Source organism: Carassius carassius, chromosome 25 (genome assembly GCF_963082965.1).
Source record: "Carassius carassius chromosome 25, fCarCar2.1, whole genome shotgun sequence".
Lineage (NCBI taxonomy): Eukaryota > Metazoa > Chordata > Actinopteri > Cypriniformes > Cyprinidae > Carassius > Carassius carassius.
This window is the reverse complement of record NC_081779.1, coordinates 25,618,587-25,646,368: the sequence shown is the minus strand read 5'-3', so window position 1 is coordinate 25,646,368 and position 27,782 is coordinate 25,618,587. Positions and strand designations below refer to the sequence as shown.

The 27,782-nt window shown below is 38.4% G+C and overlaps 1 protein-coding gene across 1 annotated transcript; it reads right to left on the bottom strand.

The window, feature by feature from the left end:
- Window positions 1–11,680: 11,680 nt before the first annotated feature.
- Window positions 11,681–26,598, bottom strand: rnmt (RNA (guanine-7-) methyltransferase). Its single transcript, XM_059509995.1, has 11 exons — window positions 26,515–26,598; window positions 26,073–26,209; window positions 24,632–24,770; window positions 24,377–24,499; window positions 22,706–22,821; window positions 22,389–22,570; window positions 20,222–20,386; window positions 19,736–19,853; window positions 13,118–13,219; window positions 13,000–13,033; window positions 11,681–12,323 (listed from the first exon to the last, which is right to left on the bottom strand). The coding sequence occupies exons 1-11, from the start codon at window positions 26,528–26,530 to the stop codon at window positions 12,286–12,288; spliced, it is 1,170 nt and encodes a 389-aa protein (XP_059365978.1). The 5' UTR covers window positions 26,531–26,598; the 3' UTR covers window positions 11,681–12,285.
- Between the last annotated feature and the right edge of the window lie 1,184 nt (window positions 26,599–27,782).

Here is a 27,782-nt window from a genome sequence, read left to right as displayed (position 1 = left end):
TACAAATGGATAAATATTCAACATCACCATCTACATCACTAGTTTTGATTGTACTATCCCAAACATTGTTTACATAACCTGAGGCACAATGTGATGTAATTCAACAACTCTTTTTAAAATATTGTTTATGCCACATCTTATTGTTATGTCAGACCAGCTCTGCATTACACTGGCTCGTTCACCATTAGTGCTGAAGTATATTTTATATTCACCTGCTAATATAATTAGCTTACCTGCCGTTAACAGGACACTAATAACCTATCAGAATGATCAAGCTGATGCTGCTTCCTCAAGAAAGTTTATCATCATGTGTTTTAAGAAATATCAGACAAGATGTAGTGCAATATCACTCAAGTGCAAATGTGATCCTCATCTTATACAACAGTTCATTAAGAAGTTAATATTGTGTTATTTTAGACACAATGTTGTCAGTTTTGCTCAATTTTGCCAACCAAAATATAAAGAAAAATCAGAACTGTTCATCCCCGAGCAACCCACAGTGGCATTTCTTTCTTAATCCACGTTTTTAACGGTTTTGGTGAACCATTTGGCGGCTGATCCATTTTCCATAGTCGCGTTGGTTTTGAAGTGGCGCATAGACCGATCGTTGTTTGACATCAAAGTACCGCGAGAGCGATTCAAAAGCACAAGGAGTCGTCTGCTCTCTAAGCTCTTGTGGTTCTTTGATGTCACACATTGGTCGGTCTGATGGTGATGACCGGCTTTACGTTGAACAAGCCTAATGATTCAATGAACCATTCATAAAGAACCCTTTACTTTACTCCTGAATGAATCAGCCATTTGAACGAAACAAATGAATAAATGACTCGATGACTTAATCATTAAGACATTTACCACCACCTACTGGCTGTTTTAGTTTATTATTTAGAGTATCATTTCATTAAAGAAATTATTTTATATTTTAATAGTAATAATAATAAAATTAAGAAAATATAGCATTTGGACCAATCAGACACACAACTATTTGTTATATTTAACAAATAATATCTAATGGTTCCTCATCAAACCAAAGGGTCTATGGACCCTTCCCCCAAAAGGAAACTTTCACCTCAAAAAAGGCAGAACAGGACTCTGGTTCCATAGCAACCATAGGCTCACTATCTGATAACACTAGGTTTACGAGGCCCAGGAATGTGGCTAACCAACTCTTAACTCAAGTGTCTCAGAAACAGACACATGCACATTAAAAGGGACTCTTATCTAATTAATTCATAGAAAAACCTTTCTTTGAGTTAATTCAAATATATTTTAGGGCATTGTGTATGCTGTTACTGTTCTTGTATAATGTGTTTTGTGTATTGTATATGTCACGGAACAGAGAGAGAGAGAACCCAGGAGGCGAATGGCAGGTTAATCCTCTTTTAATAGAAATAAGGCAAAGCCGCAACGGCCGAAAAACAAAGGCAGAGTACAGGGATAATTCCTGGTTGAAACAATGAAGCCTAAGTGGCTGGTCCGAGAAGCCACTGATCAGCGAGACGGGGTACCGGTGAGGCGGCGGACCCTTCGTAACTCCTCACGGCAGTAAACTGGGCGGAGAACAAGACAGGTAACAAACAATCCACACAAGACTCTCCAAACGACAAGACTAGAGATAGAGAGCAGGTGAGCGGGAGAGAATGAGGAACAGCTGAAGATGATGAGAGTAGAGATAAGTGAGCGCAAAGGAAAAGAAAGAACCAGCAGATGGAGACAGAGATAGAAAAGAGAAAGAACTGGGATCATGACAGTACCCCCTCCTCAACATGCGCCCCCTGGTGCACCCAAGGAGGAGGACTGGCGGGAGCGGTAAAAGCCGTCAATGAGCGAGCGGTCCAGGACGTCCCGGGTGGGGATCCAGCTCCTCTCCTCTGGGCCATACCCCTCCCAGTCAACGAGAAACTGCCGACCACGCCCTCGGGGACGAACATCAAGGAGTCTACGGACTCGATAGACAGGGGAACCCTCGATGCGGACGGGAGAGGAGACGGGACGGGGGGAGGGCGAACTACAGGTTTAAGACAAGAAACATGAAACACAGGGTGGACGCGACGGAGATTAGATGGCAACCTAAGTCTTACCAAAACAGGACTGAAGGCCCCTAACGACGCGGTATGGTCCAATAAATTAGGGGGCCAATTTACGAGACGAGAACTGGAGTGGCAGATTCTGAGTCGATAACCACACCCTTTGACCACGAACATAACGAGGGCTCTTGACGCGGCGCTTGTCAGCAGCCCGGCGAATGATGGCGTGAGCCTTACACAGGGCGGATCTAACCGCTCTCCAAGTACGTCTGCAACGTTGGACAAATGTCTGGACCGATGGGACGTTAGACTCAGGGTTAGAGGAGGGGAAGAGGGGAGGTTGGTACCCTAGACAGCATTGAAAAGGCGACAGCCCGGTGGCAGAAGAGGGGGCGGAATTATGAGCGTATTCTGCCCACGGGAGTTGCTCAGACCAGGAAGCGGGGTTGCGGAAAGCGAGACTGCGTACAATGCGTCCAATGGTCTGGTTAGCGTGCTCAGCTTGTCCATTGGTCTGGGGGTGATAACCCGAAGAGAGACTGGCAGAAGCTCCGATGAGGCGACAAAACTTTCTCCAGAAAAAGGGAGGAGAATTGTGGACCTTTTGTGGAATATCGGACACGATATTCTCGGGAAGACCATGAATCTTAAAAATATGCTCGACGCAGTGAGGGGAGCGCAGTGAGGGTAGCTACCACCTGACTAAAGTTCAAAATAAATCGGCGATAGAAATTGGCAAAACCTAAGAAACGCTGAAGCGCGACGCGAGAGTCCGGAATAGGCCAGTCCGTGACCGCACGGACCTTAGCCGGGTCCATACTAATCCCCTGAGCGGAGATAACGGAACCCAGGAAAGTGACGGACTGGGCGTGAAAGATGCATTTCTCGGCTTTGACGAACAATTTGTTCTCCAAAAGTCGTTGAAGGACCTGACGAACGTGCAACAAATGAACTTTGAGAGAAGGCGAAAAAAACTGCGGGGGCGTTAACTAGTCCGAAGAGTAAAACCCGGTATTCAAAGTGACCGAGCGGGGTATTAAAGGCGGTCTTCCACTCGTCTCCCTCTTTAATGCGAACAAGATGATAGGCATTAAGGAGGTCTAGTTTTGTGAAGAACTGCGCCCCCTGCAGGATCTCAAAGGCGGATGACATAAGTGGCAAGGGATAACGGTTCTTAACATGTCATTTAAACCTCTGTAATCAATGCAGGGGCGTAAAGAGCCGTCCTTCTTCTTCACAAAAAAGAACCCCGCACCAGCAGGAGAGGAAGAGGAGACAATGGTACCTGCGTCCAATGATTCGGAGAGATACCTCTCAAGAGCCACGCGCTCGGGGACTGAGAGGGAGTAAAGTCTACCCCGGGGAGGGGTAGTGCCAGGGAGAAGCTCGATCCTGCAATCATAGGGTCGGTGCGGAGGAAGAGAAGCGGCCCGGGAACGACTAAAAACCGCTCGCAAATTGAAGTACTCCTCCGGAACTCCTGACAAATCACCCGGCTCCTCCTGAAAAACAGAAACAGAAGACACGGGAGGAACAGCAGATATCAAACACTTACAAGAAAGATTCCATGAAAGAATGGAGCCCATAGGGCTAGACAAGACTAGACAGGACAGGACTAATGGTCTGTAGGAAAAGCACAAAAACGTCAGAAACATCTGAAGTGGTTAGTAATAATCCAACAGGGAATGGAAAGAGACAGAGCTAGAAATAGAGAGCCTAATGATAGGAGATAGAGAGCAGGTGAGCGGGAGAGAATGAGGAACAGCTGAAGATGATGAGAGTAGAGATAAGTGAGCGCAAAGGAAAAGAAAGAACCAGCAGATGGAGACAGATAGAATAGAGAAATAACTGGGATCATGACAGTATATGTTTTATGCATGCTTATGATGGATCACTATTTAATATTGGTATCTATGAGTTCGTATTTTCATGATCTAAATGAGCGTGTATATTATATTTTGATGCCTATGCAACACATTAGTTTTATAAGAATCTTAACTAGTTATGATTGATTATTCATATTTCCCCCTTGAGCTGATTCGCTACAAAAATACATTATTAATATAGTTCACCCAACCAAAAATGACAATTCAGATTTTCAAATAGTTGTCTCTCAGCCAAATATTATCCTTTACTAACAGCTTAGTTATTCAGCTTTCGGATGATGCATAAATCTCAATTTTGAAAAATTGACCCTTATGCAGTGTAAGCTTCACAGTAAAAATTACTACATCACTCTCATCAGCGTAGACCATATCAACAACAAAATACATTTTGACTCCATATAGTGTATTGGTAGGATTATAAAAATATATGTGCTAATATAAAATTTAATTGCTAAATAAATCTATCCATCATTACTTTTTTACTTGAGCACATAAAAAAATCAAGTATTTTTGCACTTTCACTTGAGTAAAATTGAAAAAGGAGTACTTTTACTGGAGTAATATTTTATTATATGCATCTGTACGGTATCAATAATATGCATGCTAATAAGCAAGTAGTTAACAGTGAATAATGCTCCTTAATCTAATGTGCTACTGAATTTTTTTATTTGAAAAAAATAATAATTTGTAACATAATACTATGTTGTGAATGAGTATTAATGTACCAGTATTGGTATATACTAAGTCTCACAAACGTAAAGTACAATAACAAAATAATAATTAAAATGACTCATGCTTAGACTAAATAAATGCTCCAGTCAGTTCAAATGTTGTGAGACTGATGTAAATCTAGAGAAAAAATGTGGTAAAGGTTAAAATTTAAGACTGATTTGTAGGGTTATTCTAACTGATGAATTAAAGAGAACCAGCTCGAGATTCATTCATTTGTGATTCAGATCACAGTTTGAAGTGTTCATTATCATGTGCAGTGAGGACAATGATAGATTTCATTCATTTGAATTAAACTGGCATATTGATACAAATAAAGTTTTAAAATCTAATTGCCAGTGATGATGTCACAATTCTTTAATTTCTGGTGGCATTGGTGAACACTGAAGTTTTAACTTAAGGCTGGAGCACTGCTGAATGAAACGTGGCATTCGGTGAGAAAAAATAGCTGATTTTATCCATCAGAATTTGAAGAGCTCGAAACCAGAAATGAGCCAGAATACAAGTTTATTAAAGACAATCTCTACATAGCTATTTAACTATTTGACACAGACCGGTGAATTATTCACAGTAAGACTAGAAAAGTTAATTAATGAAAAATGTATGAAGATTCATGCTGATTTCCTGTTCACTGTTGCTGAACATATATAAATGTGAAAAACATATAAAACAGTATCCAGGGACTAAATAGGAAATACAGCCATGCTGTGGAGCTCTGGTTTAGACTATAATCTGTTCTCCAAGCTAAGGGTATGGAGCTAGATGCTAATTACTTCCATTAGCATTCAAGAGGAAGGAACATGAATAATCATCGAAATAACAGAAGAATAGTGCAAAATTAAACAGAATCTGTGTTTAGTGTAAGCTTCACAGAAATCAGATCTGAACACAAATCGAGGCACAAAAAAGTCTGATATTTAGAGACTGTGCACTAAAAATCAGGGAGTCATATCTCCAACGACAGCTTGCATGGATTGATTGAGCTGTTGCAAACAAAAAAGTCATTAATGTGGAATCAGTGCTTCTCTAGAGAAGATTGCCTGAGAGAGAAAATAATTGAGATGTCACCAGCATTTCCTCTGAAACTCTACGAGCAAAGACAGGTCAGGTACATGTCACAGCACCTGTAATGGGATTGTGGGATCATTGGGGTGAAAGACTTTTCGTTGTTGGCATCCACCTTCACATCCAAAACACTGAGAGTGCATAAATCACACGCTACTCACTCTTTAAATTAAGCTTACAAAAGGGAGTTTAACAGTAATGCCATAGAAAAAATATATATATATATTATGGTTTCAAAGAGAAGCTTTCACTGACAGTTCTTAAAAGAACTATTTTTCTTAGTGTGTGAAACACATTTTAATAATATAAAGTCTTTTTATTTTTTTTACATTTATGCAGATGCTTCTATCCAAAACAACTTACAGTGTATTCAGACTATACATTTTATTTGTTATTTACCAGGATGTGTGTTACCTGGAAATCAAACCCACAACCTTTTGCACCGCTAACGCAATGCTCTACCACTGAGCCACAGGAACAGTTAAGTTCAGTTAGATATAAAGATCCTATTTAAAGAACTTTTGTGTGTGTGTGTGTGTGTTTGTGTGTGTGTGTGTGTGTGTGTGTGTGTGTGTGTGTGTGTGTGTGTGTGAAATATTGAATATTAAAAATTTCTGCTTTAACAAACTCCATATTTTCATGTAGAGTAAGATGGGGAAAGGATAAAGATGGCACAGAATCTAATCTCAGTGCATTTGATGAATGGCTTTTCCTGTGTCTCTGGAAAATAGTGATCTAAAATAATTAAATATCAAAAGGTATTTGTGGACAAAGTGTGTGTGTGTGTGTGTGTGTGTGTCTGTGTGTGTGTGTGTGTGTGTGTGTGTGTGTGTGTGTGTGTGTGTGTGTGTGTGTGTGTGTGTGTGTGTGTGTGGAGGATAACTGGGTAAAGACCAAATTAGACATGTGGGGTAAGATGAAGATTTAATCTGATAAATATTTTAATACAGTTGGGTTATTTTTCAATATTTATTCCATGAGAAATGTGCAATTCAGAGATCTATTTTATTCAGAAATCCTTTGAATTCACTGTTTCTGTTGTTTGAACCTTCAATTAAAATATGGGCAATTAAACATGTATATATTCATATGCCTGTATGAAAGTTATAGAATAGATACCTTCCAGATGAACCTATGTACTCTGGTTCTGCTTTGGTTAATTCAATTCTTTATTTACAAAATTATATTTTAAATAGAATAGTTCATTAATTAATTTTACATTAATGACACTAAGAATATAAGAATGATATCAAAAGTTCCTTATACATTCTGTAAAAGTTTACCCAGAGGTTTACCTTTTTGTATAATTTTGAGCTATTATAACTAAATTAGCACATTTTCTATATGTTTCCCTTAATAACACATTGGCTGGTGCATCATTGTCCTGCTAAACTTATATCTAAACACGTTACAAATGAAAAGTAAATGCACATTGTTCTTAAGTGCAGTATCTTTCTCCATCATACCCTTCTTTCTAGTTAGCAAACACGCTCAGTCTGTATGTGGTACAGTCATTTCTACTTCACTTGAGTGAAACAATGTTCACATCTGTGATGACACTCAGCAAAGAATCTCTCAAGGTTTCTTTCATGTCATAGATGACTCCATAACATTGCCATTTTGCTCAGTCTGCTCAGAAGCTCAGACAAGTACACTCCATCTTACTCACTGATTTATTGTAGGTTATTTCCATCTGGAAGTGTGACAAGAATCGATTTTACTTTGGTTGAGGAGACTGTGTGTGAACTGTCGATAACCACAGCTAACTAATTACTTTGCACCCTCACTGTTGGCCGAACAAATCGACTGGACCTGATTAGCTTAAATGCACTAACTAGCATTTTATTGCATTCACCTTCACAACAAACGATTATGAGCCTTAGCGTCAGGAAGAGTAGCCTATATCGATTTACAGCAGGAAACAACGCTCCTATGGAAGAGTGAGTCAGACTTGAGACTGCCCAGTGTGTCGCACATACCGTAATTACAGTTTCTATAAGGAAGGCATTAAAGCACATCCAAATCTAATACTTGCATTATATCTTCTATCATGCCTGGTTGCTTTGTGAAGGCAGCATAGATAGGATAACCGAACATCCTGTGCTTAGGGTTTTTAGTATATAAATGTCCATTTGCGGCAGAGAAATAAGAACTGCATTCATCTAAAGCTCACTTGAATTTATTCTAGATCATTAGACTTGATATTTATGGTGCCTGGAAAGCTGATCCGAAAAGGCTCCTTCATAGAAAAAATGGTCAAGTAAGTCACTTTGCAAAACCTTTTGTAAAGCATACCATTTAAAGTGCAAAAAAAACAACATATTGTTATTTATTGTATGATTTGACACATTGCAAAGTAGGGTCAAACCACATTTTCATACTCATTGACTCATTTCAAAGCATACTTTTCAAGGTGCAACACATATATTGCTACTTCAATGCATGATCTGGCACATTGCAAAGTATGCACACTGTTTTTCCCTAATAATTAAATGATCTGACTTTTACATGCAAAATACTTCCTACAATTTGATTGTTTTGCCTTATTGCAAATGACATATTTTACATGCCAAAAAACATATCTGACTCAAATATGGATACTGTAGCTCTCGCATTACATGCAGAACACATATTCATATTCATTGCACTGGCTGATTGCAAACTTTTCTAAAGTTTTCAAACTAAGGTCCAGGATAAATATAAAGTAGCAAGTGAACAGTCAGTTATTGAGTTTCAGAAAAATGATCTTTTCCAAAAAGTGAAAGGCCAAGTAGGCCAAATGGTGATGGCTAGATCTCTAAAAAACCGGCAAGTCTTGTGGGGTGTTCCCTGTAGGGTGTGGGGTGTTCCCTGTATGCAATGATTACCAAAAGTAATGCAAGGAAGGATAACTGGTGAATCTGTGTCAGGTTCATGGCTGCCCAAGACTCAAAGATGCACGTGGGGAGCAAAGGCTAGAACTTCTGGTCACACAGAAGAGTTACTACAGCTCAAATTGCTGAAAAACGGCACGGTGCACTATAAGAAGAGACAGTGTTGTGCTGTGGCCAATGTTCTTCTGGGAAACCTTGGTCCTGGCATTCATGCGGATGTTACTTTGGCATGAAACACCTAACTAAAGATTGTTGTAGACCACACATTCCTTGATGGCCATGGTGTCCCTGAAGGCACTGGCCTCTTTTAGCAGGATAATGCACCTGACACACTGCAAATATTGTTTAGGAATGGTTTGAGGAACGTCATAAAGAGTTCAAAGGTGTTTCCTTGGCCTCCAAAATACCCAGATCTTAATCCGATTGAGCATCTATGCGATACTAACAAATTCTTTCCATGGAGGCCTCGCCTCGCAATTTGAATGATTTAAAGGATCTGCTGCTAATATCTTAATGCCAGATATCACAGGACATGTTCAGAGGCCTTGTGGAGTCCATGCCTCGATGCAAAATGCTCATAATGTTGGTTTCTCCAATGGAAAAAGTTGGCTCATCTGAATCGGGAGAGAAACATGCACAGATCAAGCTCTGTTTGTAATTGAAAACAGTTCAAAACACATGAGAGGACAACAGGAGACTGACTTTATGAATAGAGGGAGCGTTATTTTGGATTATGGACTCATATTTTGGCCAAAAGCAATGACGAAAACGTCTTGATGAATTTGTTTCTTACAAACACACAGCTTTACACTTCACACAGCATTAACTGATGGACGGGAGTGGTGTGGATTACTTGTGGATTATTGTGGTTTTGATCAGCTGTTTGGACTCTCATTCTGACGGCACCCATTCACTGCAGAGTATCCATTGGTGAGCAAGTGACATAATGCTACATTTATACAAATCTGTTCCCATGAAGAAACAAACTAATCTTGGATTGCCTGAGATTGAGTAATTTTAGAAAATTTCATTTTTGGTTTAACTCCTTTAAACATTTGGTATTAGAGGGTTTAATGTCTGCCCAAAGAAATATTCCTCTCCATTACACAACGACCGCTAGCAGCCTGAACGGTTGACACATGAAGGATAGATCCACTGATCTTGTTTACACACATTCTGACCCCTCCATCTACATGTCACCTCAGAAAGATGCGTCAGACCAGGTGACGTCTTTCCAATCTTCTGCTGTCCAGTTTTGGGGAGTCTATGCCAAGAATGACCTCGGTTTTCAGCCATAACCTGACAGGAGCAGAAGCCAGTGTTGCTTCTGACAAACACTGCAATGCACGATTATTTTAGCTTCTGTTGTCATCCTGTCAGCATGAACCATTCTGAACTCTCATTTAAAAAAAACCATTTAGTCCACATCACTGCCACTCAAATGGTTTTCACACAATTTTCTGTAATAAGATGGTATATATATATATATATATATATATATATATATATATATATATATATATATATATATACACACACACACAGTGAGAACAGGCAAATCTGGTGCAGCCCATGAAGATTATATGCAAAGCAGTGCTTAAAGCAGCTGGTGGAACCTACCCTCTTAAAATACATTTTGTAGTTGCCTATCGACGCCCAGGACCACTGGGTAACTTTTTGGATGAATTGTCCTGCTCTCAACCCTTACGAAAGGAAAATATATTTACCAATATATTTCTTAAAATATATTGTGATATATTGTAATATATTATTTTCCCTTTTTATTTTCTAATATATTATATATTTGAATACATTTAATAATATATTAAAGATACATATATTATATAATATATTGCAAAATATACAAATGATTGCTGCTTTCAATATATTGCAATATATTGGAAAAAATAAATATATATAAGAATATATGCCTAATATATTACATGATATTTTCCAATATACTGCAATATATTTTTGTTTCATAACCTTTTCTGAGGATGGTACTCCCCTAGTTATGCTTGGAGATTTCAACATCCACCTAGATAAACCTCTGTATGCTGATTTCCACTCTCTGCTTGCCTCTTTTGATCTCAACCGAGTGTCAACTACTACTCACAAATCAGGCAACCAACTGGACCTTATTTACACACAACACTGCTCTACTGATCATGTTCTGGTTACTCCACTGCACACGTCAGATCACTTCCTCCTCACTCTTAACCTCAACAATTCATCTAACACTCGCATGCTTTTTAAAACAATTTACTCGCTCCTTTGTCCTCCTCCTCCCCTTTGAGGACGTTACAATTAAAAAGTTACAATTAAAAACATCAGTGCACAATTTTCAACACCACAATCAGTCCAGCACATCTCACCAGCAAACATAAACTCATTCACATCCTTGTCTTTAACACGTCTTTCCAGACAGTTCTATCAAACTTACAATTAATCCAGAACGCGGCAGCAAGATTAATTTTTAATGAGCCGAAAAGAATACACATCACACTTCTGTTTGTCAATTTGCATTGGCTACCAATAGCTGCTCGCATAAAATTCAAGGTATTAATGTTTGCATACAAAACCACCACTGGCTAAATGTGTTACTTCAGACTTCTGTGCCCTCTAGAAGCTTGCGTTCTGCAAGTGAACATCGCTCGATTGTGCCATCCCAAAGAAGCACAGTCACTTTTACAGACCTTTAAATTAAATGTTCCCTCCTGGTGGAATGACCTCCCCAACTCAATCCGAGCAGCTGAGTCCTTAGCCATCTTCAAGAATCGGCTTAAAACACGTCTCTTCCATCTTTGACTCTCTAACTTTAGCAATCACTATTCTAATTCTATTCTTAAAAATAAAAACATCTAACGACCTTTCTAATATTTTTGTATTCTATTTTCTGTTCTCTTTCTACTCTTATCAGTTTTCTTTTTATTATATTATTTAAAAGCCCTTGCTACGTGTACTGCATTTAAGTTAACTGAGACTTGTTATAGCACTTGTATATCATTGCTCTTTTGTTGTTTCTGATTGCTTCCACTGTCCTTGTTGGTAAGTCGCTATGACTTAATGTAAATGTAAGTGTAAAAAAGACAAAGTCAGGTTTAATATTCCTACAACAGGTTTTATTTCCCTGGCAAACTGCAGGACCTGCATCACGGCTCTACATAGAGAAATTAGAAGAGTACAAACTGGAATACACGTCCTTCCTGACGTTCAAAGACAATATTTAGAAAATAACGCACTATACCATCATTACTTAACAAGAGTACAGAAAAAAAAAGGAGGAAAGGAAAAAGTTAATGAAAATAAAAAATAAATCCACAACAGATTTCAGTCAAGCCTGAAGGAAAGGGAGGATTGCAATCAAGGCCAAACCCAAAGGGAGCGTATGACTGCAAGCTCTACAGGGTTATTAGACTGCTTGACTTGAAGAGAAAGGCTAGCGTATGAAGCGTGACATATAAACAGAAATACAGTTTCAGACAGAATATTGATCATGCGCATTGTGCACACTAACTCACACAAGCTCCAAACACACACACACACACACTCATGAAGGAAAAGCTCTGGTTGTATAAAAATATTTGACTGTTTGTGAAATGGACAAGCTCAGGAGGCTGCTGGAAGCCATGTGAATGACAATGAGACTCCATTTCTTTGGCTCACTCATCCGGACACAACAGCTCGATGGTGAATCCCTCGGACTCATGCCATCTTCTCAAACACATACACCAGATATATGCCTAAGAAGAGAGAGGAGGCAGTTGTTGGTAAGTTGTTGGTTGTTAAGGAAGAAACATCATGGTAATCCCATACAAAGCATGTACTAAATTAAACTGCAAAAATATAATTTGAGCAAAAAATATAGGACCGTTTTAGAAGAGTAAAAATTCGGTAATAAAATATGACGATAATCACATTTTGTACCATGGTACTGAATGCAAACCACCACATCCACATAAAAAGAATGCCTTGATTCTACCATGGCACACGTCGTCAAAAAAAAAATATATATATTGTAACTACTTGAACTTTTCCGATCGTGTAGTTGCAAGTTAAGTGCTTCTGATTTAATAGTTTTTCTTTTTCTCTGATGGCCAGCCCACACACTGTATTTCAGTAGGAGGAAATATCAAGTAATTTATCTAAAGAAGAAAAGTGATTTCACAGCTGGAGTCTTTAATTTCCTGGCTTAGGCACGGGCAGCGTTTTCAATACAAATGAGCCCTTCTGCATGTTACTCTATGAGCTCAGCTGCGACTTTTGATAAAAGTCACTGCATTATCTTACTTGCATCTTTAGTTTTTTGTCATGTGAACTCATAAAAACCTTTGAGACAACATCTAATGTTTCACGAAGTTACATGTATTTCAAAGGATGCCACTGAACATTTATTTCAACAGGGAGGACATCACATACTTGTAGCCTCCCACTCAGACTTGCTCAAGGTCCCCTGCGGAGAAAGAGCAAACTATCAGGACACAGTTAACATGCAGAAAAAATGCTTTCAGTTGAAGAAAACGATATTGTGGCTCACCAGTGGACATCTGGCAGCAGGACTGGCAGCGATTCTCTTGGCGTGGTCGTACTCGCCCGGACTGTCAGACGCTAGTTGGCTCCTCTCGTCCGGAGGGTATTGCTAGGACAACAAGATGACACAAAACTGTTCGATTCTGTCAAAATAAAGATAAGGCGGTATGGTTTGAAAGGCATCATTATCTACAGATATAAAGTTAAGCAGTTGTTCGGGTGTCTGGAGGGGTTGCGAGAGCCAAATTTCAAGTCTGTAATGATGTTCTGAGGCTAACATAGTGCTTGTTCATGTTGCTAGGGTATATCATACCTAAAGAGCCAACCACCAAGTCTCTATGATGTTTGAATTATTCACGCTGCTGTATGGTTGTTAGGGTGTGGCTAGACAGTTTAAATGTGGGTTTATTAACAAAGTTCGGGAGGAGCACTATCAGATAATCATCCAATTTGGCACAGGTGCATCTCGTTTAGCTAATCATCTTAACTAGCACACAAGCGTATATATATCCAGTCTTCCTACCTCCTGTCCCAAGACAGTTTTTCGGCATCCCTCCTCCACCCCAACTCCTCATTTCTAATCTATTTATCCCAAATTAGGGATATTGGGGAGTTATTTGGGTTTGGGTTATGCTCCGGGCCCAGACCCCTCCCCCAGGACAGCATGCCAAAATATGCCTACTATTCGCCTTCAGATTAGATGTAAGGGTGAACTCGTGAAAGAGTGATATGCAAGACTGGTTGCCTATTGAGTCAAAAGAGCCCACCATCGTATCACTACAATGTTCTGGTAATGAGATATGCTAAATTGTAATTATACTAAATTGTTGCTAGGGTGCTGTAAATGGTTGCTAGGGTGTGGCTAGGAAGTTGTTGGGTCACTACTTATTGGCCATGTCAACTGCAGCTAGATTTGGTTATCAATTCACCTTTAAGAACCTAATCCTGTTCTGTACACCGAGTTCAGTCATTTACAGGAGTGACAACTGCATCAACTCCTAAAAACTCAGGTAGTGTTAACCACATATACAGAAATGATATGCAGTGTATGGAAGCAAACTCAACAACTTGTTGTTAGTGACATATTTAAACATGTTTTAAGAGTTGTGTCTTTCTGTATGTGCAGTTGAAGAAATCACAGGCTATGTTTAGACTCGGTGTTGCCAAAAAAAAAAAAAAAAAAAGTGTTATCTTGCCACATACCAAAATATCACAATCTGCACCTGCCTATTTTATCACTTCATAAACTGGATCTCTTTATGATCTGAGCCAAAATAACAAACCCAAAGACGCTTAATAATCATCGCTTATAATAAGTGGATATGGTAATCCTTCAAGAGTGTGCTCTGCTGTGAAACAGCTTTCCAAACAATATCTTACAGCTCTGTCGATGGTGGTTTAGTTAAAATCGCCGAACACAAGTCTTTGGTCGCTGCAATATCACTTTAGTAAAAAAAAAAGCAGATATCCAAACCACAAGACGCCAGAACATGGCTATGGTTTCATTGGTATCAATCACTGCAGTCCTGGAGAATGGGTTCGGTTCTGTACACGCACAGAATTGTAATTTAGGGGATTTACTCCTGCTGTTGCTCCTGAAACTTTACAGTGTGTGCATGGCCAAATTACAGAGACATTTCCAAGGCTCTATGAGAGTCTGAATTAAGTCCCCAGGTGTTTTAGACCAATTTGTCGAGATAGCTGGTGAAATTTTTACAGAAGAACAAAGATATAAAGATGAAGAGAAGATCTGGCTCACATCGACCAGTTTCATCCAGTCTGCTCAAAATCTGTTTTTTTTTTTTTGAGAGGGATTTCTCACTGGGAAAAGAGGCTTGAGGAGCATTAAATATGCTCAGTTTGTGCTAATACGCAGTTATGACAGCTGTGTTTGATTGAGGATTTGTGCTCATGTGGATACAGTCGACTTGACTGAAAACGTCAATCACAACAGGAACATGCTTTTACAGACACATACAGGACTAATCAAAAGTATTTGCTAATATTATATAGCTATAATACAAAAAATGAATGAACATTGAATTCATTTTATAATGAATAAACGGTGCATTTAATTTCTCTTAAAAAACATAGTTCATTAATTTATACTAATAACTGTGAACTTGATAAAATTACAGGAAATACAACAACAAAAACAAAAGACACAGAAATTTAACATTAAATTTATATTTTATATTTAAAGTCAATATAAAATGGCATTGACAACCCATGGAAATTTTATAAGGCAATGTATTCCTGAATTAAAGCAGCGAATTATAAGTAGCGGTCAACCGATATATCGGCCGATATTTACCTTTTTTTTTTTCAAATATCGGCATCAAAGTTTTTCTGCTCGGCCGATGTGTTCGAGGCGGGTTTATTTTGATGGCGCTGAGAGTGTCATCGTTAACAGTAATAGAAAGGCAAACATTATAATAGTTTCTCATTTGCTGTCAGCATTAAGCAAATACGCATTTATATCCTTTAAACAAATCTTTGAATTGCTAATGAACATTTAATTTCACAAACCTTACAAACTTAGTCGAAATCCAGCTGTGAGATATTGTGTATCCAGCATGATCATGTGTTCTCTGTGTGATGGTCAGTCCGTGTGAATTGAATGCTTTAAACTTTAAACTCGTGATTTCAAATTATGCTGCACTTTATGCATTCGCCCACTGTCATATTAATGTCGTTTTCACTGTGTGCTGCGTGTAAAATTAGTGTTACCCTGGCTTTATTTAAAAAATATGATTCCCAGTGCACACATTAACTAGAATACTGAGTGCACTGTTGGTTACAGTGTTTACTTCCTTTTTATTTATATTTTTATTAAACACTTATTGGTGTAAAATACTTGGTGATCTAAAGTATAAGAATGTTTAATTTGCACATTTTTTATCCCATCGCCAAGTTATTTAAAATTTCTTAAATATTAATAATACTATCATAAAAACAATATCCACCGGCTGCTAATTAACCTGAATTTGACTGACTTATTAAAAATGTCATCTCTACATAACAGGTGGTTTAAAAGAAAGTTCTGGATTTCTGGCTGTGATGCTTCCCCACAGGAAGAAATAACGAAGAACATTATTTGACATATTATTCAATATATAGATTTAACTAGTAAAATAGACACTATATGACAAAGTAAGGAGAACTGTACCATTTAAATGCAGAAATTGTGCATAGTTTACAATGCATATAATGCATAATATTAATATGTAATTAATTGCAATGGAAGACTATGTAATTAAAATTAATTTCAATAAATTTAAATAGTTAAAAAAAAAAAAAACACATTATTTGTTAATCACATTTAGTAAGTAGATCATTTTTGTGCCGTGGGTAATAGGAGGATTTTCCACCTGGCTACCACCGCAAGTATATTTCAAACCTGTGGGAAGCACAGTTTTAGCCATTTAGCAGAACAAAAGCTTATTAGTTGTTGTTTAAAAGCTCAAGACTAGACAACGAACACTATCACGAGTGGAAGCTCTTATTTGATGTGTACCGTGACTGGAATGGATAGATCATCGTCTGAGAGACTTTATATCAGTCATATCGCAGGAAATGAACAGTGAAATTATTATGAAATAGGATTGTAACTACTATAATCAGAATTAGACTCAACTTAGGGGTGGGTGATATGATATAGGAAAATCACTATTTTATCACGCTTCTTTGTCATGTTGGTTTTACTATTTTGCAAATTGTCTGAGCAGTACAGCCAAACTAATTGCCTTGTTTTAAAAAAACAAAGCATTACAAGTTAGCAAAATAGAAAAGGCAGATATTTATGCCAAAGTGGGCGAAGATAAATACCTGTCATTATCTTTATCAAAAAATATATACAGATACACATTACAAAAACACATAATATACAAATAAAACAAGTAGTGGTTTATTATTAGTACTTTATAAACTGAGTGAACAAAAAAATAAACACTAGAAAAACGTCACTGTATTAATTATGAATTGATTCATATTAAAGCAACTCAAGTTCTTCAGCCAAGAGCAGAGAGTGATTTTTCTCTGCGTTTTGTCGTTTTATTAACTGTCAATAACAATTAACAATTCTGTCATCATTTACTCACTCTCATGTTGTTTTAAACCTGAATGAATTCCTTTCTTCTGTTGAACACAAAAGTTATTTTTAAGAATGTAAAAAGTGACGTGACATTCAGCCAAGTATGGTGACCCATACTCAGAATTTGTGCTCTGCATTTAACCCATCCGAAATGCACACACACAGAGCAGTGAACACACACACTGTGAGCACACACCCGGAGCAGTGGGCAGCCATTTATGCTGCGGCGCCCGGGGAGCAGTTGGGGGTTCGATGCCTTGCTCAAGGGCACCTAAGTCGTGGTATTGAAGGTGGAGAGAGAACTGTACATGCACTCCCCCCACCCACAATTCCTGCCGGCCCGGGACTCGAACTCACGACCTTTCGATTGGGAGTCCGACTCTCTAACCATTAGGCCACGACTTCCCCCGGAAGTGGTTAGGGAACCAAACACTTCACAGTGGTTCACAGTGACTTCCAAAGTATTTTTTGTCCAACTATCAAAGTCAATGGGGACCAGCAACTGATGACATACATCAAAGTATCTTCTTTTGTGTTCAGCACAAGAAGAAATTAATACAGGTTTGGGACAACACGAGACAATTTTAATTTTTGCGTGAACTATCCCATTAATGAGAAGCAGCAGGATGTCTAGTGCTATTAGTCTGCTGTAACTAAGACACGTATCATCTGCTTTTCCCTCAACTGTTTACTTGCACTTTAGACATAACCAAGTGTTTATATAAACCTTTTGTACAGTATTAGCACAATCAGACATGAAAGATAACTTAGTCCAGTACTCAGGCGCTGTTTGACAGGCTTTTTAGTGAGCTTCTGACGAGGTGAGCGCGAGCCACTTTGAAATGAAACTATAGGCTACTAGGAGAGAAACAAAACACAGAAATTATTTAACCCTCTGGGCTTCTTTGTAAATGGGTCACACTTAGCTTCCTCCCGCCCGAAAACGGGCGAAGCCTTAAAATTGTACTTTACTTTTTCCCAGGATAACCAATCAAATATATTTTTGTTCTATAATTTTTTCTGATTATTATTTAGAATTTTTAGATTTTTTTATGATACTTTGCATTAATTATATAATTTTTATGAGCTATTTTTTCCATTAGAATTAATATATCATTTTTTATTTTATATTTATTTAAAAAAAAAATTCAATAAATGCAGCATTTCACATCAAAATAGAGTGCCAGCCTAAAAAAAAAATGTTCCAGGAGAAGAACTTCATCTAGTGGCTTTAAAAAATAGCCACTTTTGTGTAATGTCCTGTACCAGCCTGTAGGCTGTCTATAGCTTCCTATATATCCTATATAGAAAGGCTTTTTGATTCCTTTTGTTGTTTTAGACATGATTTCTCTATCTTATTCGTTTTTTTTTATTTAGATATACATTTAGATATTCTAAAAGATGATTACTTTATTTTCTTAACAAAAATGTTTAGATAAGTATCAGGTTTTGCATTATGATTACAATCAAACTATAGCATTTGGTTAGAAAGGGAACACAATGTGTGTGTGTGTGTGTGTGTGTGTGTGTATGTGTGAGTGAATGTGTGTGTGTGTGTGTGTGTGTTGCATTTGAGCGAGAGTCTCTTTTTGTATTTTTTATTTATTTATTTTTGCATATTCTCAAAAATTGCTGTTGCAGTCTTACCAGTCTCTCTCTTTCTCTCTCTCTCTCTCTCTCTCTCTCTCTCTCTCTCTGTGTGTGTGTGTGTGTGCATTTGAGCAAGTTTTTTTTTTTCATTTATTGATTTTTATGTGGAATATTCTACAAATTTGCTGTTGCAGTCGCCAGTTTATCTGTGTATGTGTGTGTGTGTTTGTGTGCGTGGGTGTGTGTGTGTGGGGGGGGGGGGGGGGTCTTATTTGCACTCTTGATGTTCTAGAGTGTCACCCCTTCATTGCTGTACACTTTTTTTCAGCACAGTTGCTGATCTGTAGCTTGTACCACCAAAAGTTTCTCTTGAGTTTTCCTATTTTTTCGTATTTCCCATTCATTTCCTATGTCGCCCGTTTTCGGGCGGGAGGAAGCTAAGTGTGACTTTTTTTTTTACGACCCTTTAACATATCAGAATCATCTCCTTGATTTTTTTGTGTGTTCATACAGGTAATACAACAAAAGTCACCAAGTTTCATCCCCATCCGATGAAGCAAAAAAATTAAACATTTCAAAACGTTCAAGTTTTCGCCCGTTTTCGGGCGAAGAAGCCCAGAGGGTTAAAATGCAAAAAAAGAAAACCCACACAACAAAATGTTTATGCCACAAGGCTTTAAAGCACATGCAAATAGTGTACTTTTGTGACCGTGAATAAGGGAAGTGTCCCGTGAGTGTAACTCTACCGCTGAGTAACATCTGATGTGAATGTATGTGACATTAAGTGTATTGAGACAGAGGCTACAGAACTGCAGCTAATAGAATGAGCACTGTAGCAAAATACGATATTTCTTCAAAAGCAGATCGTTTAGATATTTTAATCATTCACACACCCCTAATTAAATTGAAACAAGCTAGATATTTATTGACAGAGCTACAAACCTCCAGCGCCTGCATCCACTGCATCAGAACCTTATTCTTCTCATCTTTAACCTTCTCCTCAAAGAACTCTTTGAAGGTTTTCTTGTAAACCAGACGCATGTTGTACTTTTTCGCCATTCTGGACAAGAAAAGAAAAAAGAATGAAGTTATTAAGAAACAAAAACGAAATAATAAATGCATGATAAGACAATGAGAAATAATTTTAAATACATTATCATTCATGATATTTGTTGAACAACACGTGAAGTATCACTATCAGTGCTTTCTTGCTAAAACGAGGGGCTTGTTTATTTGAATCTGTAATCTTATAATTCCATCAAAAGCAAACTGCAAGAGTTAAGGATCTTCTTAAAGTGGAGCTAAACATTATGAAATCAAGCATGTGTCCAGCACATATTTATGGAGCTGTAGCACCCTCTGCTGACACATCAGGAGGGGATCGATCGGGATGACTCGATGTGTTAGAGAGGAAGAGGAAACACTCACTCCTCAAACAGGGGGAAATACACCAGAAACTCTGGGACGTTGACCACACCCTCCAGACTGAAGTCATACTGACAGCCGAACAGAGGGTAGTCTCCCTTCTTCTGGAAGCTCACCCTGAACACTTCATTTCCAAAACTGTCGGAGTCCGACGCCTCCAAACGCTTCCTGTGGATCGAGAGATCGTAATATTAAAGCACATACTCAATGTGTAACAGCTGTGGTTAACAAATAATATCAACAAAATGAGAATTTATTTGGTCTGGTTGACATGTTTACATTATTTCGTTGCCAACAATTTCTGTGCTTTAATTTGATAGAGATATCCTAACATCTCAGATTTAAAATCCAGTGGTAGAAATGCAGATTGTATTGGGATGTTCGTTCGATTCATTACTAGGAATAAATTAAAACTATACATTTTGCATTAATCAGCTCAAAACACAAACTAATTGATTTGTTTGCATCAAAAACTAAAACTACTTTTCTTTTTTAATAATAGAAGTATTTTCTATACCTAATGTACAAGTACATGAAGAACTGTTCAAGGGTTTGAGGTTAGTATGCTTTTTTTGGTAACACTTTAGATTAGGGAACATATTCACTAAGGGCTTTTCGTTTAGGCATGGGGTTAGGGGTGCAACAATTCACTCGTTTTCTTGATTAATAAAAACCCTGACGATTCATATGCATCGATCCTGAAACATGATTTTTGAATAGTGAATCGCCGATCTCAGACAGTAATCGATTTAAAATGCTAAGAATCTAATGAGTCGCGATTTCTAAAGTGATTCAATGCTTTCAAAATATATACACATTAAATTTGTCAATGGCTCTCTGCATCTTACTGACGGCGTTACCTGAGCAGTCCAAAGATGCGTATTTATTGCTTGGATGGAGCAGAAATCATACGCACAGTTCCAGTGAATGATAAATGTGTTTAAACAATGTGGATGAACCGAATGTACGAAGGAAACTATTAAAATAACCACAGCGGTAACAACGACCTTGAAATAAGAGTGCGAGGTTTATCTGAAAATCGGATGCATGAAAGCAGCGTTTGTAGCTTTAGCAAACAGACATCTGGCGCGTTTTCTTTCAGAATCATCATTCTCTGATGGAAATAGCTACTATAGCATTTTATTCTGTGAAAATTAGATGAAGTTTTCACACTGAAAGAGAAGTGCCCGCGCTCTCTTAGACGTGCCAGCCTTTATCTGCGGCTAAACTGAATAAAAGCAGAATGAAACGTAAAAAATAAATAAAATTCATGAATGATGCAGTGCTAATTGACATATCATTTATTACAGTACAGAAACTATAAAGTATATTTTTCTACCTTATTCTGTGCAGAAAATTGAAATAATTGCTAATTAAATGTAGCCTAGTATATAAATCAACCATAAAATTGCCATTAGGAAAAAAATATAGATTACAAATGATGGATTATTGTCCAGCAGTGTATTTGATTTCTTACAGCTAATTAAAAGTAATAAAAGAGAATAAATAATAATAATAAAAAAGAAATAATAAAAAAAAAAATATATATATATATATATATATATATACATATACAATAATATATATGCTACATAAAATAATTGTATTTGACATTTCTGTCACTTCTGAAATGATGGCTACGTCCCTGGTGTGACAAAATGTTAGCTTATGCATAATACTTTTAAAGGTCTTTTTTTTAAATCTTTGCTTACATTTTTACGTATGCCATGTCATGCCATTAAACTAGCATTTAACAATGGACAAAATATATATTTTTTAACCTATGGTTCTCTAACTATAAATGGCTCCTCTAATTTGAATTAAATAATTAAAATAATCCTGTGAATGCACTTAAAGAATGCAGAATCGAATCGTTATAATCGAATCGAATTTAATCGTGAATCAAATCTAATTGAATTGTTCCAAGTTTGCAAAAATCGTTCTTGAATCGAATCGAAAACCTATGAATCGCGATTTGAATCTAATTGCTGCCTACCCAAAGATTCACAGCCCTAAATCAGGTTAAGGGATCTAACATATGGTCATGCAGAATTAGACATTAACATGCACTTTATAAGTACTAACAAATAGCTGATATGCTAGTGATGTGCATGCTAACAAGCAACTAGTTCATAGCGAATAATGTTGTTTAAGGAGAGAGAGATCTTACACCAGCTCATAAGCATCTGGAGTGGTCCCGATGAAGAATCCTCCCGGCCGCAGTCTCTCACAGGCGTTTCTCAGCATGGTGTCAGCCTGCTGCTCGCTCTCGAATGAATAATGACACACAAACTGACAGCTGCACACGTCAAACCGCAGCTCAGGGTCCCGCAGCTTCTCAGACAGCAGCTCCTGAGACAGACAGAGAGAGAGAACGTGACCCTGTACTGTCACGCACTGACTTTGACCTCTCCGAGTCTCTCTAACACATGAAGCAGCTGGTGAAGTGTGTAATCTGTGCAGAGCTGATAAAACAGCCGCTCATACCCTGCTGCAGTCTGCGGTGATGAACTCGGCTGAGAAGGTGCGGTCGTTCGGGTGACCCCTCCGTCTCATGTCATTATAGCGCTGCTGACACTGCTCGATGGACACCGCAGCGATATCTGTGGCGTACAAACAAGTCACTGATTTACAATATGAAGACATTTAAAGAAGTGCAGAAAGGTGTCCACGCTAATTTGTCTTGATTAGTGGTCGGCCAATATTTGGATTTTAAGCAATGCTGCTTAAACTTCAGTAGCAAAAATGCTGCTAGTGGTTTTATGAATCAAAACACAAATTGAACGATTTGTTTGCATTTTAAGCTAAAATGACATCCTAGAACAGGAGTTCTCAAACGTTTTAACTTGAAGTTAAACTTTAACTTGTTTAACTTGAAGGCTCGCTGCTGTCAAGCACAGGCTCATCTGCATCATGCCGGGGTTCAATGAGACACACTCGTGACGTGACATTTGCAACAACATCGTCAGAAATTTGCCTGATGGCCACAGGGGAAGGCTTCTGGGCGATATCTCAGAAAGATCATCTCTTCTCTGGACTCTTTGTCGATGAAGGAGAAAGATTCTGACGAAAAGGCCCTCAGAGCCGACTTATTTAGAAGTTGGCTCCACCCCCATTGACAGGCTGAAATGCCATTGGTTCGTGCAGCTACACGAACTTGAACAATTCTGGCTTTGGTATCAGGCTACGTTTACACGATAATGATGTAGTCAAAAAAAGAGAAATTGTTCCCTTGCGTTTTTAAAAATTTTCACGTATGCACAATTTCTTCAAAATGATTTGCGTTTACACATATCCACAAAAATTTCTAAAAACGCTGTATAACGTAGGCCAGGCAAGTAGTTAGCACTGTCACCTTGTTAGTAAACAGTATCTGTAGGGAAGTGATGATTATATGCTGTATGTGATGATGCATCTTTGCTGAAGTTAATCCACGCTGAAAAAGCGTTAGCAAACTCTTGAGCAGCAACAACAGTACCATGTACTCCTCCATTGTTGTGTATGTTTGTTCATGCTTGCCTTTAAAATCGACACGTACTGCACATGTCCACATACCTAACACGTACTACGCACACGCATGACGTTTTGGGTGTTTACACAGAAACGATAACGATGCCGTTTTCCCAAAAACGTGCACTTTGAAACCCGTTTTCAAAAAGGTGCGTTTTCAGTCCCTAAAACACCATTGTCGTGTAAACAAACAGGCCAAACACATAAAAAGATTGCCATTTTTGGCTGAAAACATTGTCATGTAAACGGCCTCTTAGGGTAAACAGGAGTTTCCCCAGAAGTGTACAATGCAACAGAAGCGACTGTTCGAAAGGGAACTTTAAAATTATCTATTTTTAATTCAGTAAACACTATGTAAAATAAACAAATTACTATACTATTTACTATTCATCCTCCTCTCAAAAAATCTATATTGGGTGAAGACTAGTCTCATCCTGCAAAGATTAAAGGACAGCCTTACTGACTGATACACAATCATTGTGCTACAACAAGGGCTTTAAACTTTGTTAGCTATTCGTATATGCTTTTTTCAAATGGTTAGGAAAAAAAAAAAAAGAGATGTTTGAGTCTTCCAGAATACAGTAAAGAGAACCCTAAAAATGTACAAATGAAGACAATAATAAAGTATGACGAGAACTGTGCAGTTACCTGCACACACCAGTTTATCAATCCGTCCTTTCTTCCATTTGAGAAGATCTCCTCCTTTTCCACAGCCGAGATCCAGCACGGTCACCTCTCTGCGTCTCTGCCTCACCTTGTCCAAGATCTCCGCTGAGGAGACCAACACACAAACCTCAGAACAACAACTCTGTGAGATCTGCTGGCCAGTCAACTCAACTGAGTTTATCACCATCTAACCCAACCATGAACACTGTGAACACGCAAGCCTGTGCTGCTTCTCACCTATAAGCACACTCTTTAACCAGTTGTTGAAGTTGCGCATATGCACTATCCTGCTTTTATTGCGCTCTGCCAGACCACGCTCCTGGAGCTTGTTGTAATGTGTGGCCACTTTCTGACTGTGTAACGATTCCTCGGTGACCTGCAAAACAAAAAAACTGAGCAGGGGAGATCAGGGCAAGAGGACACACTGCAATGCTACAAATGTATGCTTGTTTTCTTTTGAACATAAGTTTACCCAACTATGACGACTTGTGCTTCTGAGAACCCCAGAAACATAAAAAGAGTTATTGAGCATTTTATAGATTTCATGCTTTTCAAATACAAATATGTTGTCAGAATGAGAGTCCAAACAGCTCATAGAAACGATACAATAATCCACACTAGATCACAGCAAAGGACTGTAACAGCCCATGATGAATTTCTGACTATTCGCTATCAATATGCAGGGTATTAAAATCTGTTTTGAATGAGTGCTCGCGGTTCAATTTTTTTATTTTTCATTCACACATACTCTGTGTAAGTCTGATGATACACGGGGCTACTTTTTGAGCAATTGAGTCCTATAAGGACCATTGAACTGTAAATCATAGAAACTTCTAGAACAGTTTTCATAAATCATAGAATATCAATAGACAATTTTGCTCAAACCTATGAGTTTTAACTGAACAAACAGACTGAATGCACATCAAGTCTTTCATTAGATGCTAAATTCCTCCATCAGACTAACTGCAATACTTCACAGGATTAATCTTTTGCATCTTGAACCCTACAATATTTTAGCATTGTTTAATGTTAGCATAATTCAGCACATCTGCTCTTATAATATTTGTGTGTGGGGGGGGGGGGGGGGGTTAATTTGTTTTCAGTATTTTCTGTTGTGTTCTGGTTTGAAATGAGTGGAGCATACTAACCCAACTACATGGCATGTTCTTAAATATTGCATATTGTCCATCACATATATCTATTATGGATATGATGCAAAATAAGTCGTCGAGAAATAAGTTATTTTGCATTTACATGTGTGACCTTGAAGGAATCCAAAAGTTATCAGATTACATTACTTTCAAATTTGCTGTTCTTGGATTAAGTTACTGAATTTTTATTTTTGGACTGGAGTGGTGTAGATTATTGTGATGTTTTATCAGCTGTTTGGACTCTCATTCTGACGGCACCCATTCACTGCAGAGCATCCATCGGTGATGCAATGCTACATTTCTCCAAATCTGTTCTGATGAAGAAACAAACTCAACTAACGTTATATCTTCGATGGCCTGAGGGTGAAACCATTTTCAGGCAATTTTCATTTTGGGTGAACTATTCCTTTAACAGCCATAACTCAATTTTAATATCCTGAGAGTAAACAACTAGCCCCAGTCTCCGAGTTTGTATAAAACTATAAACTTTCTTACAGCTACTGTTCATTCCATGTGTGCAAGCTCACCTGCTTCTTCCTGGGAGAGTGATCTTCATCCTCTCCGTCCCACTGTCTCTTGAGGGATGAGGATGAGGAGGATGAAGTCTGGGAAGCTGGTCCTGTGCTCTCCTGATCAGCACACTTCCGGTCCGCCTCAAACAACCCTTTCAACAGACCAGCAGAGCATTCATATCGGTTATGAAATGCGCGTTGACCTTTTATATACACTACTGGACCACGGTGAAAACACACTTCAAGAAAAAAAATGCAATGCATTTAAATGAAGTTTATGTAGACAGATCGATATGAACGTGAACTGGTAGCGCTCAAAAATAACAGCACGCGTTTCATCTGCTCAGAGACTGACTCTGCTTGAACTCGTAATGAGACGAACATTATAAATCATATTATGTATGTGATTATGTAACACACATATCGCTGAAGACTGAAACAATTTTGCTGCACTCACTCGAGTTCTGCGCCATCAAGATTCCACAAGCAGCGCGCACCCTTCTTCTTCTTCTTCTTCCTCTTCTTCTTCTTCTTCTTCTTGGTTTTATGGCGAGTTGCAATCATTGCGCATATCGCCACCTACTGTGCTTGTGTAATCGGGATTTACTTTTCATCGCTCTCTCTATCTCTCTCCATCTCTCTCAATTCAATTCACTTAAATATTGCTTTATTGGCATGAATGTAAATGATACAATATTGCAAAAGCTTAGTGTACATATATAGAAATATAATAAATAAAATAAGTTATAACAAAAATAATAATTAAATGGAACTGAATAACAACAATAATTCAGTAATGGAACTGAATAACAACAATAATTCAGTAATGAAACTGAATATTATAACATCTTAGAATATTAAACTGTAACCAATTATAATGTGTGAACATTTGATACCACAGTCTTTAACTTACATAGAAACACACAAACATACTAAGGATCACTGTGGTGGACAGTAGGGTCAGATACACACACACACACACACATTCACCTGCTGTTTCTCTATCTCTCTTACACACACACACACACACACACACACATTCACCTGCTGTTTCTCTCTCTCTCTTACACACACACACACACACACACACACGTTTACCTGCTGTTTCTCTCACACACACACACACACACACACACACACGTTCACCTGCTGTCTCTCTCTCTCTCTCTCTCTCTCTCTCTCTCTCACACACACACACACACACACACACACACACACGTTCACCTGCTGTTTCTCTCTCAAACACACACACACACGTTCACCTGCTGTCTCTCTCTCTCACACACACACACACGTTCACCTGCTGTTTCTCTCTCAAACACACACACACACGTTCACCTGCTGTCTCTCTCTGTCTCTCTCTCACACACACATACACACACACACACGTTCACCTGCTGTCTCTCTCTCTCTTACACACACACACACACGTTCACCTGCTGTCTCTCTCTCTCTCTCTCACACACACACACACACACACACGTTCACCTGCTGTCTCTCTCTCTCTTACACACACACACACACACACGTTCACCTGCTGTCTCTCTCTCTCTCTCTCTCTCACACACACACGTTCACCTGCTGTCTCTCTCTCTCACACACACACACACACACACACACACGTTCACCTGCTGTCTCTCTCTCTCTCTCTCTCTCACACACACACACACACGTTCACCTGCTGTCTCTCTCTCTCTCACACACACACACACACACACACGTTCA